Source organism: Rana temporaria, chromosome 5 (assembly GCF_905171775.1).
Source record: "Rana temporaria chromosome 5, aRanTem1.1, whole genome shotgun sequence".
In the NCBI taxonomy this organism is placed as follows: domain Eukaryota; kingdom Metazoa; phylum Chordata; class Amphibia; order Anura; family Ranidae; genus Rana; species Rana temporaria.
Window position 1 is genome coordinate 145,339,986 of NC_053493.1, and position 14,390 is coordinate 145,354,375.

At 39.7% G+C, this 14,390-nt stretch overlaps 1 protein-coding gene across 2 annotated transcripts in view; it reads left to right on the top strand.

Annotated features, from left to right (window-relative positions):
- The window catches only part of ELMO1 (engulfment and cell motility 1), a 559,417-nt gene that overhangs the window by 122,117 nt on the left and 422,910 nt on the right, over window positions 1-14,390 (top strand). For both annotated transcript variants that reach the window (XM_040353213.1, XM_040353215.1), the window contains exons 4-5: window positions 4,995-5,070; window positions 13,859-13,909. In XM_040353213.1, coding sequence (XP_040209147.1) covers window positions 4,995-5,070; window positions 13,859-13,909 — 127 coding nt within the window. The remainder of the gene's footprint in view (window positions 1-4,994; window positions 5,071-13,858; window positions 13,910-14,390) is intronic.

Below are 14,390 nucleotides of genomic sequence, written 5' to 3' on the forward strand. Positions count from 1 at the left end.
TACTTCACTACTAAGTGTGCGAATTGCTAATAAATTACAAATCTAAGATGTTATTACAGTAGTAATTTAAAAAAAAATAGAAAAGTATTTAAAATGTTTGTCTATAGCATACTGCAATGGGATGTGCAGTGTCATTTATTTGTCAGTGTAATTGTCAAATACAGTAATATTATTAAAAAGAACCAATATACTCTATATATGATATATACGGAAACCAATGATTTTAAGACCTTGATGTGTATTTTTAAACTATTACATTTATAGGTCTCAAAGCGAGATTTGTAGGTAGGCTGGAAATAAAGTAAGGGCCAATTCGCTCTCTCTCCCGGTAGGAAGTGAGGTACCCCTTCACATCTTCACCCCCCCTTTTTTATTATTTTTCTTGTTAATTATGTTGTTTTAAGTAATATTGCATTGAATCAAATGGAGTTGGGAAATATTGAAGTCCTTTGAGACTTTGTATATTATTGGTCGAAGGAGTTGTTAACCACTTCCATACAGGGCACGTATACACCTTCCTGCCCAAGCCAATTTTCAGCTTTCAGCACTGTCGCACTTTGAATGGCAATTGCGCGGTCATGCTACACTGTACCCAAACAAAATTGGCGCCCTTTTTTTCCCCACAAATAGAGCTTTCTTTTGGTGGTATTTGATCAACTCTGCGATTTTTTTTTTTTGTGCAACAACTAAAAAAAGACTGAAAATTTTGAAAAAAAAATACGTTTTTTTTTTCTGTTAAATTTTTTGTAAATAAGTAAGTTTTCTCTTTCAATTACGGGCACTGATATGGCGGCACTGATGGGCACCGATGAGATGGCACTGATGGACATCAATGAGGTATTACTGACGGGCACAGATGAGGTGGCACTGATTGGCGGCGCTTGTATGCGGCACTGATGGGCACACATAGGCGGCACTGATGGGCACACATAGGCGGCACTGATGGGCACACATAGGCGGCACTGATGGGCACACATAGGCGGCACTGATGGGCACACACAGGCGGCACTGGGCACTCATAGGCGGCACAGATGGGCACTCATGGGCGGCACTTATGGGTGGCACTGGTGACTACTTATGGGTGGCACAGATGGGCACTGATAGGTGGGCACTGGGCATGGATGGGCACTGTGGGGTGGCACTGATGGACACTGTAGGGTGGCATTGATGGACACTGGGGCGGCACTGATTAACCTATGTTGCCAGTCAGTGCCCATTTGTGGGCACTGATTGGCATAATTTTTTTTTTTGCTTTTTTTTTTTTACAGCCTTTTTTTTTTTTTTTTAGCCTTTTTTTTTTTTGATCTGCCTTTTTTTTTTTTTTTTTTACAGCCTTTATTTATTTATTTATTTTTTGCCTTTTTTTTTTTGGATCTGCCCTTCCCTGGTCCAGGGTGGGCTTCCCTGGTGGTCCATGTGGCGATCCGAGGGGGGGCTGCGCTGATAAACAATCAGCGCGAACCCCCCCTGTCAGTTCGGCTCTCCTCTACTCGCGTCTGTCAGACGCGAGTGCGGAAGAGCCGTCAACGGCTCTTCCTGTTTACATCGTGATCAGCCGTGATTCGACACGGCTGATCACGTGGTAAAGAGTCTCCGTGAGAGACTCTTTACCGAGATCGGTGTTGCGGGGTGTCAGACTGACACCCCGCAACAACGATCGCCGCGATGCGCGCCCCCGGGGGCGCGCAGCGGCTTAGAATCCTGAGGACGTCATATGACGTCCGGTCAGGATTCTACAACCACTTTGCCGCCGTCAATCTGTCATTGGCGGGCGGCAAGTGGTTAAATAGATACAGTGGATATAAAAAGTTTACACACCCCTGTTAAAATGTCAGGTTTCTGTGATGTAAAAATAGGAGACAAAGATGAATCATTTCAGAACATTTTCCACCTTTAATTCGACCTATAAACTGTACAACTCAATTGAAAAACAAGCTGAAACCTTTTAGGGGGACATAAAAATAAAAAAACGAACATAATGTGGTTGCATAAGTGTGCACACCCTCTTATAACTGGGGATGTAGCTGTGTCCAGAATTAAGCAATCACATTCCAACTCATGTTAAACAGGAAGTCTATACACACCTGCCATCATTTGAAGTGCCTCTGATTAACCCCAAATAAAGTTCAGTAGGTCTTTCCTGACATTTTCTTAGTCGCATCCTACATCAAAAGCCATGGTCCGCAGAGAGCTTCCAAAGCATGAAAGGGATCTCATTGGTAAAGGGTATCAGTTAGGAGAAGGGTACAAAATAATTTCTAAGTCATTAGATATACCATGGAACACAGTGAAGACGCTCATCATCAAGAGGAGAAAATATGGCACGACTGTGGCATTACCAAGAACTGGACTTCCCTCCAAAGTTGATGAAAAGACGAGAAGAAAACATGTCAGAGAGGCTGCCAAGAGGCCTACAGCAACTTTAAAGGAGCTTCAGGAATATCTGGCAAGTACTGGCTGTGTGGTACATGTGACAATAATCTCCACTATTCTTCATATGTCTGGGCTATGGGGTAGAGTGGCAAGACAGAAGCATTTTCTTATGAAGAAAAACATCAAAGCCTGGCAAAAATTTGCAAAAACACATCTGAAGTCTCCCAAAAGCATGTGGGAAAATGAGTTATGGTCTGATGAAACCAAGGTTGAACTTTTTGGCCATAATGCCAAGTTATGTTTGGCGCAAAAACAACACTGCACATCACCAAAAGAGCACCATACCCACAGTGAAGCATGGTGGTGGCAGCAGCATCATGCTCAATACCAGTCAATATTGGCACAAAGCTTCTGCTAGAAAGCTGAAAATAAAGAGGAACTTCATCTTTCAGCATGACAATGATCTAAAGGATACATCCAAATCAACAAAGAAATGGCTTCACCAGAAGAAGATTAAAGTTTTGGAATGTCCCGGTCAGAGCCCAGACCTGCACAGGACATGCCCTCGCAATCTGACAGATTTGGAGTGTTTTTGCAAAGAAAAGTGGGCAAATATTGCCAAGTCGAGATGTGCCATGCTGATAGACTCATACCCAAAAAAGACTGAGTGCTGTAATAAAATCAAATGTGCTTCAACAAAGTACTAGTTTAAGAGTGTGCACACTTACAGTATGCAACTATACTATTTTACCTTTTTATTTTTACTTCCCTCCACCTAAAATTTTCAGTTTATTGTTTACCCGCTTAAGGACCGGCCCAGAATCATTTACGTCGACATATTGGCACGGTTGGGCAAATGGGTGTACAGGTTTGTCCCCTGCCCTGTCACAAGCTCCATGACTGTGCCCACAGGACCCACGGACTCGAAGTCTGCTTGTGTCCCGCGATCGTGTCAAGGAGCTGAAGAACGGGGAGATGACAGTGTAAACACAACATCTCCCCGTTCTTTCTAGTGACATGTCACTGATCATCTGTTCCCTCTTATCGTACGCCCCCTAACAGTTAGAATCACTCCCTAGGACACACTTAACTTCTTCAGCGCCCCCTACAGGTTAACCCCTTCGCTGACAGTGATATTTTTACAGTAATCAGTGCTTTTTTATAGCACTGATCACTGTAAAGATTACAGTGGTCCCAAAATGGTGTCAAAAGTGTCCGATGTGTCCGCCATAATGTCGCATTCACAATAAAAATCGCTGATCGCCGCTATTACTAGTAAAAAAAAATATTAATAAAAATGCCATAAAACTATCCCCTATTTTGTAGACGCTATCATTTTTGCGCAAACCAATCAATAAACGCTTACTGCGTTTTTTTCAGTGGCGAATCACAAAAAGGGCCTAGTCTTTGGTCTGGAGCTTATGGTCCGGAGCTTAAGTGGTTAACTAAGTTGTACAGTTTATAGGTCACATTAAAGGTGGAAAAGTTCTGAAATGATTCTGTGTCTCATTTTTTTACATCACAGAAACCTGACATTTTAAGAATGCTGAATGGTTTAAAATGTGTTCTATGTGTTCCCCTGTTTGTATTTTCCCCTTCTAATCAGTAAAATAATTGTCCATGCCCTGGGGCACTTACATTTACACCTGTACAGCAATGGAACTGCTGAAGGACCCAGGTCTTATACCACAGGAAGGCATTTGTTTCCTTCTCAGGGATAGAAGGGTTGTTCTTTTGGTTTTCAGGGATGATGCTTTTAGTGGGGATAATTATGGTTGATAGAGATTTCATCACGTATACTTTTTGATATTTTGTTTTTGGAATAGCCCATGGTATATGTTGGCATGTTCATTGGTTGTTGTTTGGTTCTGTTCATTAACTGAGGTTTTTGCAACAACATGAACTGCAGCCTACCCACAGAACAATTACAGCACCCAGTACTCCAGTGTTCCATTATCTTAGTAAGGTCTTGAAGTATACATTTTACCAATAGAGAGTTTTTTGGTTAGTTTCTTTCTTGGGTCTCTCTCTATAGTTTACTAGTCTTTTGTTGACAGGGAAATATATTTACATGGTCAAATGTTTATTTCTTTGCAAAAAAGGTTTTATGCTAATTTTCTTAATTTTTTTTAAAAATCTTATGCCTTAATAAATTCAGAGTGGAATTTCCAAAGGAAAAAGTCAGAAGGAAGCTTTTCATTGGGTATTCCGTCCGTGTGTATGCCCCATCAAACTTTTTCCATCGTGAATTCTGACGGAATTAGATGGAGAATGTGTTTACAATTTTTCAGATGAAAAAAAATTCTATTGGAATTTCCTTTCGTCTGGATGCAATTCCGACAGACTAAAAACCATGCATGCTCAGAATCAAATCGACGCATGCTCGGAAGCATTGAACTTCATTTTTCTCGGCTCATTGTAGTGTTGTACGTGACCGCATTCTTGACGGTCGGAATTTGGTGCCACTGTGTGTATGCAAGACAGCATGAGCGGAATTCTGTCGGAAAAACTGTCAGAGTTTATTCCGACGGGAAAGCCAGTCGTGTGTACAGGGCATTAGTCTGCATAATGTGGTTTGATGTGTATCCTTTCTAATGGGTATTTTTTTTTCAATGTTATAGATGGTCTATCATTCAGAATCATGAAGAGTTGGCACTTCAGTATGCTGAAGGTTCTGGGTTCTATATCACAGAAAAAGTAAGTATATGCAGAATCAAGTCTGCTTCCTATAGAAACCAATGGCAACCCAATCACAACCGGGTTATTATCTGCACGCAATACAAATGGGAGGAAATACTGACTGTTTATTATGGGCAACTCATATCACTTTGGAATTGAGAGTCTTTTAGTGGAGTTCAGCTCTAAACAACCAATAAACCTAAAATGAAAAAATGGCCACTAGTAACATATACCACTATAGGCTCAAATTCAAAAAGCTTTTACGCAAAGATCAGGATCCTAACTTTAGCCTTGATTAATTTTAAAAATACACTACCACCTTGTCTATTCAGGACAAGTTGTCCGTGTCTTTATATAGGCCTCTCCCACCAGCCCAAATTATGAGGTAGCATGTGACCTCCTCCAATTTCGAGGCCTGAGCACCTAAAATGACTGCTTGCCTCTGACATCTAACAGCAGTCAACATCTTGGATGTGCCAGCTTGAGTGGAGATGTGGAACAACGAGCGAGCACTAGTAAGTAGAGTACAATTAAGGTGGAGGTGGGCTATCACAAAAGAGCTGGCACTCTGCTCAGAATGGGCAAAGTAACAGTATTCCTTTTCCCATTTTTTTACCAGTATTTATTAATACAGGGGTTATACATATCAGTTACCATCCATCCAAAATATGAATACCACAGCCTTAATATTATAAACATATATTCCCCGGGATATCAACATTACAATGTCAGACATTATTATGACAGGTAAGTTAACCTAGTATACTGCATATCCTGAATGAACATCACAGAGTAGAACGTACTATCAATGATATCCTCACATCATCAAAATACCCTTTGTGGAATATAACTTGGGGGGGGGGGGGGGAGGGGGTCAGTGAGACTTAAAGGGTCACAATGACATATGGCAGGAAAAAAGCTAGGGAAATACTAGCAGCAGAGAAAACATTAATAGTGGAAAAAGAGGGTGAAAGTAGATTAGAAGAATTTTCATTCCGGACGAAAAAGACCAGTCCAGACACTATAGATGCATGAAGTTACAATGTCTCCATCAAAGTTAGTGGTGTAAGAATAATTTGTGCCAGGAAAATAATTGATTCTGAAATGTTTCGTGAGTCCGCTATCCTGTAAATGTCTTTAACTTTAGCCAGCCTTATGAGGGGCAGATAGTGTTTGCTGTTGTTTCCAAAAGTCTGGAATATAGCGTCATGCTTCTTTGATTAGAAGTGCCAATGTCGAACATTGATAACCTGAGCTAGGAATAGTGATGCAACAGGAAGAAGGCAGCCCCTAAAGGTATCTCCTTATCTGTAAATTTCTGAGAGATGCGCCATACTGCGGACCAGAAATAGTCAAGTTTGGCACAGGACCAAAAACATGTAATAAATCCCCTATTGGTTCACCACAGGTCCAGCAAAATTGTGAACTTTGCAGGGACATTTTATTAAATCTGTAAGATGATTGAGTGACATCTCATCAGAATTTTAAAAGGAAATTCATGGTATTTAGAAAATATGGAGGTTTTGTATGTAAACATAAGTATTCAATTTATTGTGACGTCAAACGAAGGAGAATTAAGTAAGCCGTATATTAAGGAGATTGCATGTTGTATGGGAGTCTTGGAGCCCCGCAGTTTTTCAAATTTGAGATTTGCGTGAGAAAGCCAATACTGGGGGGGGGGGGGGGGGGGGTAAGGAAGCAAGAAAGTGCAAGAGTTGGGTTTTACTCCAGATGTTTAAGTTGCAGAGTATGGGGTTCATTGATAGCTGCTCTATGGTGGGCCAACAACTTGATACCACAAAATGGTGAGCTTTAAAAACATTAAGTTGTAAGAGTTCCCTGAAACAGCTGTCTTGCAAGCCAGGTCCAAAGGAGTTACCTAAAATTGGGAAAAATGGAGATGGACTAGGAGTATCTTTTAAAATCACTTAAGACTTCTACTATATTATTTAATTTTCTCATTCTGGTGAATTGTTTTTTTTTTTTTTTGTGGGTTGAGCCCTTTGTCTATGAATGTTCTCATGCCTGTACAGATGTACATGGACACTGTGCAGCTTATGCTAGATACTGTGTAAGGCAAAAAAAAAGTTAATGACAGTTATTCTTTTACTGTGTGAAAACTGTTCAGGAAGACAGCTTTGTACTGAGAATATCACTTGCCACACTTTACAACTTTAATCATTAATCATTTTTAGTGCCAGTTAGAAATCGGTTTAAAACAAGTTGCTTTTGTGTGTGATTAGTATAGTTGCCTGACAAGATAAATGTAACGATGTAGGGGTTTATTTTGTGTTAATCTTTGTAAAACTAAGTTCATTTTAGACTATGTGTTTTAGGGAGTGTTCCAAATCCAATTGCTGGGAGAATCAGTAAGCAATCAGTATCTGCGACCATGCTGTAATGCCTTGACCAGTGTATTACCAGGGAAATTCCCTTGAGTACCCACATTTATATTCATATTTGAATCCATAGGTGGAGGACACGTGACAGGGGTCAGAACCTCCTGCTAAATGCCCCCTTACAGCTGCAGTGCAAATTAGCCCTTAAATTGTATCCCTAGCCTAAACACTTTTCTTTATCGTACATCACGGGACACAGAGCAACCAAATTAATGACTATATGGGTTTTACGCCACCTACTGGTGGATGCACACTGGCAGGTAGTCAAACAGGAAGTCCACCACTATATAACCTTTCCTACACAGGAAGGACCTCAGTTTTTTGTGTCTGTAAGGTAGAATGGTCACTGATGTGATACATGTGCTCTTGGAGCATACTTGGAGGTCTTGACGGTTTTATTTAGAATCATGAACTTCATTTGGATCCATTTAGAAAAAGCTATCAGCCAAAATGGATGGTACACGAGCCTCATTAAAAGAAGAGAAGATTCCTTGAGGTTTGCCTGCAATGTGGCCTTATGGCGCTGGACCCTGCGTAATGGAACCCTGTGCAGTGTTTGTTCTGACCAAGGTGCTTTCCTGCATGGTGCTATACAGGTCCAGGGGAGTGGACCCCACATTAAGGGGGGACCCCAGTCCCTGAAGGTCTTTTATGACAAAGCTCACTGTGATGGGTGAAGATTGGACTCCTGTTATGTTCAGAGTCCTGCAGTCAGAATGGCAAGTCCTGAATTTTTGCAGTTTCTCTTAAAAAAAAAAAGAAAAAAAGACTCCCAGTGGCCACTGGGGGCAGTGTGCTATTTAATCATGCTGTGTACTTCTTTGTCGTGTGGGCTGCTGTTTCTCCTCCAGCCACTAAAGGGTGCAGGCTTGCTCAGTATGGCGTATTTTTATATAGGCAGGAAGTGGAAGGACAGCCATGTTAAGAAAGCCATATGGTCGACCGCTTGCACAGTGCCTCTTGAGACATAATAGCAGCTCATGGATACTAGTGAAGTGTGAATACTTACTATGGGAGAAATGTGTGCCCAGACAAGTCATGATTATATATTGCATACTTACTGCTTAATTCCGGGGGGGGGGGGGGCAGCATAGTATACATGCTTGCAAGCTTCTTGCCTAAACACATGCTTGAGTAAACACATGTTTTGCATAGATGTTGCATACATACATATGGCAAAAGCACATGTTTGGAAGACCATGGGCATTGGTGCACTTGAAGGAGTTGTCTCCAGAATAGCATGCATTGGGTCTGCAAGAGCTTCGTTTTTGGGCTTCGTTTTTGGGCTCCCTTTTCACATTTTAAAGTCGCACATTTTGGCCACAAACTTTGATGCGGTTTTGCAGCGACGTGAAGCAGTGCCTGTGTAATCTTGAGGTCTATGAAGCCTACCTTGCAGTGCCAAGTCACAGGACGGGTCAGACAGGTATGGAAGAAAAGCACCCACCACCCCCATATTGAGGGAACCTGTATGGTCCAAAGGGGGGGGGGGCACTCACTTGTCACACCCTCTTTCCTGACCTGCCGGGCAGAATGCTCGGATAAGGGTTTGGTATGGATTTTGGTGGGAGAACCCATGCCGTTTTTTTTGTATTGTTTTTGGCATCGGGTTTTCTCACAAAATCCATACCAGACCAAAGGGCCTGGAATGGTCGGATCAAACTCTGATCCCGTTCTTTGAAGCCGCATGGAAGTCGGACATAAAATCGTGGAAGGCAAAGTCGGATCAGAAGTTGTACAACGTTCATATCTGATCAGTGTGAACATAGCTTTAAGAATGAATGGCACTACACAGCATCAACATGTGCTTTCGCATGTTGCAGTAACAGGTGCAACAGTGTGTACCTGGCCTTCATTTTGGGTAGCGTAGAGAATCGTTAAATATCCTGTCAGGCTTTTGCAGTTTAGATATTGTAAGCTGCAATATAGAAAACTTTTGTTTCTGGGTTTAATACTACTTTTAGAAACCAAAGGGAAGGTATGAAAGTTTGCAGGGAGGTTGCCAAGCTCTACTTTACCAGAAAAGGCACAGAGTTTTTGCTAAAAGTACCCTCCGCTTTTTGTGTTTTCTTTATGCTCTGCATGGCCCAGGCTTGCGAAAAGTTTTCTTTAACAGCAGTATTTTGTTGCTGCTTTTTTAATGGTATGTTTGTACAGTGTGATGTGTTTTTCTCAACTCCGATTAAACTGTGAAATATATTTTTCCAGTCAAATGAATGAATAATCGTGTTCAAGGTAAACATAGGAAAAGGAACTTGTGGTCTGCTCTGGTTAGAAAATGTGTTATTCCATAGATAATGACAGCTGTAGCGTCATCATTCTCTAACATTTATATTTCAATTACTGATCTGTTATTATGTTGTTTTTTTTACCCTAGAAAATTCTGCAAAAATCTGAGTCATTTAGGGGACATTTTATTATTTCAAATTACAAGCTCATATTATAGTGGAGTCCATAACTTCACTCACTTATTTAGTCCATGATTAAAAATAATTGTCATAAGCCTAACAACTGAAAATATGGGGGGAAAAAACAAAACATCAGAGATTACCTTCAGTGAGCACTAGGGGGTTGATTTGCTAAAACTGGAGAGTGCAAAATCTGGTGCAGCTCTGCAAAGAAACCAATCAGCTTCCAGACTTCTTTTGTCAAAGTTTAATTGTAAAGCCCTGTACTGGTTGCTGACCCCTGTCCTAGAAAATCCAAAGAGTTTGATACATCTCTAGCTTTGTTACTCTAATGCCCCGTACACACGACCGCTTTTCCCGTCTGAAAAAGTCAGATGAGAGCTTTTGGCTGGGAATCCCGACCGTGTTTATGCTCCATCTGACTTTTTCGCAGGATCTCTTTTTTCCCGTCAGGAAAATATCCTAGAGAGTAAACCACAAAAAAAACATGCATGCTCAGAAGCATAGAACTTCATTTTATCGGCTCATCTTAGTCTTTTACGTCACCGTGTTCTTGTCAGTCAAAAGTTCACCAAAATTTTGTATGACCGTGTGTATGCAAGTCAGGCTTGAGAGGAAATCCGTCGGAAAAACCATCAGTTTTTTTTTTGACGGGAAAACCACTCGTGTGTACGGGGCATCACAGAACGTCTTATCCAAACAAGCCCACAAAGGTTGCAAAGAAAAAGCATTTAGGAAAATTGTAGCTTGTGTAACTTTTATACATTTTAAATTAGTTATTGAAGTTCTTGCTGGTAACAAATGGTGGATTTCATTTTTATATATTTGTAAAAAATAACGTGAAAAAAACTGGTTGCTACGGTCAACACGTTGCTCTTCACATTATGTTTTTATGCTTTATTTTTTTCCCATTCTGTTTTGTATAGTTTGTGTTGCTATTGACTACAGTGAGGAATTTCAGTACACTATTGCATTCATGCATCTAATGCCCTGTACACACGATCGGCCAATCCGATGAGAACGGTCTGATGGATTTTTCCATCAGTTAACCGATGAAGCTGACTGATGGCCAGTCGTGCCTACACACCATCAGTTAAAAAAATGATCGTGTCAGAACGCGGTGACGTAAAACACAAGGACGTGCTTAAAAATACGAAGTTCAATGCTTCCAAGCATCATGCGTCAACTTGATTCTGAGCATGCGTGGATTTTTAACCGATGGATAAATAACCGATGGGGCCCACATACGATCGGTTTGGTCTGATGAAAACAGTCCATCAGACCGTTCTCATCGGATTAACCGATCGTGTGTACGTTGCATAAATGTCAATACTAAAGCTGGCCACACAGCAGCCTGATTGTTCATCATAAAAGTAATGCGAGTTCCCCAATCTCTTTATATTTTAGCATGGGACTGAGACTCTGCTTCTTGTTTTCAGGTTTTCTTTGAGCAGGTTTTTATTTTTTAATTGGTCCATTTTGGCATACACAAAACCTTTTTTTAACCTTTTTTAAAATTTGTATTTATATTTCTGGTTTTCTCCCTTAACTGCATGATTCACAACAAGAACTGTTTAGTTAGGAAATTCTATCTGCTTGTTGTTATCTCATAACCCTTTGTAAAATTTGGGAGCGAGCGCCAAACCACCGTCAGCCATAGATGACTTGGCTCTCTATTCCTCTACTTTTTCTCCCTTGCTATATTATGATTTTTATGTTTTTTTCTATCATTCTGTTTTGTAGAGTGTGTGTTGCTTTTGAAGACGGTCATTTCAGTTGTATGGAAGGAGAGCTTAGCTCTTCTAGGCTGTACACAATTAGGTTAATGCATTTAAATCAACCTGATTGTTCAGCAAATATGTATTGTGAGTGCCCACCTAGACAACCCATTCCAATTACATCCAATCGTGTGGGCTTATGAAGTTGGTAAATTTTGCAGATCTAACAGCCAGCTTGCATTATTTCTCCATAGGAAAATTCAAGCAATTCTAGCAACTGTTCTTCTACTTATGACCAGCATAGGTTTTGACATTTAACAATTAAAAGCTTAGATGAGGGCAACCTTTGTGCTTAACATTTTAAAATATTTAGGAATGAAGCCACTTTTGTGGATCACTGAGATGTGGACTGTAGAGTAATGGTTGCTCAAAGCTGACTAGCAAAATAAGAGCTGGACTTTGAAAGTTTACATCTGATTTGTAGCTGTAGGACATTAACCGTTCCTAACTCTGACAGTTGTGATGCCCAATGTGACATAGCCATTGTTTAAAGCTCCTGTTGTGGAAACTGTTATCTCATGTAATCTTTTAGGCCAGCATGGTGCGGATTTTTTAAATTGCTTATGTGTAAACCGTTGATTCAGTTGGGTCTGCTGCTGAGCTAATCATATCTCTCATAAAGATAAGAGGGACAGATACCAGCACTCACGAATGCCTGTGGAACTCTCTGGTATTTAAAGGATTTTTTCTTATTCAGAAGTACTAGTTCTTAAAGGCAGCGACCCAATCAAAATTCACTCTGTTGAACTCGTACTAGTACATTCTAATTCGAATTGATTGCTGTGGGTTCTAACACTTAAGAATAGTAGGCCAGTTATCTTGGCTTTTTTCTGGGTTATGGGAAAAGAAAGTGACTGGTCAAAATAATACCAAATTGAGTTGCTTCAGGAAATCTCTCAAGTCATTTTAAACATACCAACAAATTATCAGTAATTACCGGTACTAATATATTTGACTAAATTAGCAATAATTATTTTATCTTCTGGTTTAATTCTCAAATTGGAATTTAGAGTATTTTTCTCAGGCTGTGCAAACTTAACAATTTCCATCCTAACAGGTACAATTGATATGAGGGTAAAACATATTCTGCGTTCTCCGTTTACCACATTAATTTGTACTGTGCTAGGATGATGTTCCATTTGCAGACAGAAATGCCTGAGCTTGTTAGCATGCCAAATCACTGCTTGTTTTTCTAGCAGAGCTAGTTTCAATTAAATTGATTTTAATGGTCCTTGGTGTCAGCTATTAGTAGCTTAGAACATCTAAATATATTAAAACCTTCAAACTCAAGATTGACTTAATGCAGTAATTTGCGAGGTAATGTTTTGGACTCTGAGCTTGCCCTGCTTTTATGAGTCCAGCAAGCCTTCCCTTGAAACTTTCTAGTACTCAAATGTTAAATATATGTACTATATAAAATTTGCCATACTTTACAAATTGGCAACATTTTCAGAGAAACAGTGGGAGGTATCGTGTTTATTCTATATGCAGATTCCAACTCATTTTTAAGTATAAGTTATAAAAACAAAAACAAAAAAAACATACATGTGAAGAGATGCTTAATTCTTTTTTTTTTTCCAATTTTCATAAATCAGTCTCAGTGTAATTTTATATGTCTGTTGTCATTGCTATTATTAATGATGGTGATATAATAATAATGATGGTACTATTAAATACTCCTACACATGATTTGTAACCTTTACAGGTTACAAATCATGACACTGTGACATATTTCCACCAGACTGCTTTTATTTTATTGTTTTTTTGCTGTTCTGAGACTTCTAGATAACACATTAAATATGACGGAAAATTGCAACTGTCAATACTGTTAGGCTGTACCATATGTTCACTTACGTACCCATATTTTACTGAACCACAGTATCTTAAAATGGTATCCTCCTTGAGATTGAAATCATGAAAGAGGAGATGGGATGGCATAAAGTTTTAAGTATGACTTCTTGACTTGTAAAAATGGTAAATTGTACACGCCCGTAGGCATGAGTGCAATGTAAATGATCATGACTAATCTATTTTTATCCTGCTTGTTAATTGCTTTCAATTGTTCTAATTTCAGTGGGAATTGTCTATAAGCTTTACTATAAACGTGTATAAATGTGTGATTCCAGTACCAGTTGCTTTGTGATATAGTAGCTGATCTTTTTTGCAATTTAGATACCTTTTTTACATTTCAATTATTTTAATAAGTGTATTTTTTTTATAGAATCGCAATGAGATCAAGAATGGAGCTATTCTTCGGTTAACTGCATCACCAGTAAGTGTTTAGTTTACATTTATTTATTTAGGAAGTGTTCAAGACTACCAACTCTAAACAAAGTATTTACATGGCATCGCTAATTTTCACAGCGCATATAAATCCTAACCATGGAGTCTCTTATTTGCTGTCTTTAGTCTGTAAAATATACTAATGAAAGCATTTTTTTCAGTTTGGTAAATGCAAAATAAAAGTGTTGTGGAGCGTAACACAGGGGACAGTTTGTTTAGTTTAATAAAATAGAACTGGCCAGGACTGACACCATTCAATCAACTAAAATGCTGCGCATTGTCAGCCAACAACATGAAATAAAACCTGCATTTCCCACACATGAATGAATGAATGACTTGTATAGCGCTACACATGCGAACTGAATCCCCTTTGGGCGCTTTTTCCAGCCAGTGTCTGCTTGGCTGGTGTGGTCATTTTACCCCGTAGGATCTCGACACGCTTCGGACACACAGATATACATATATATACT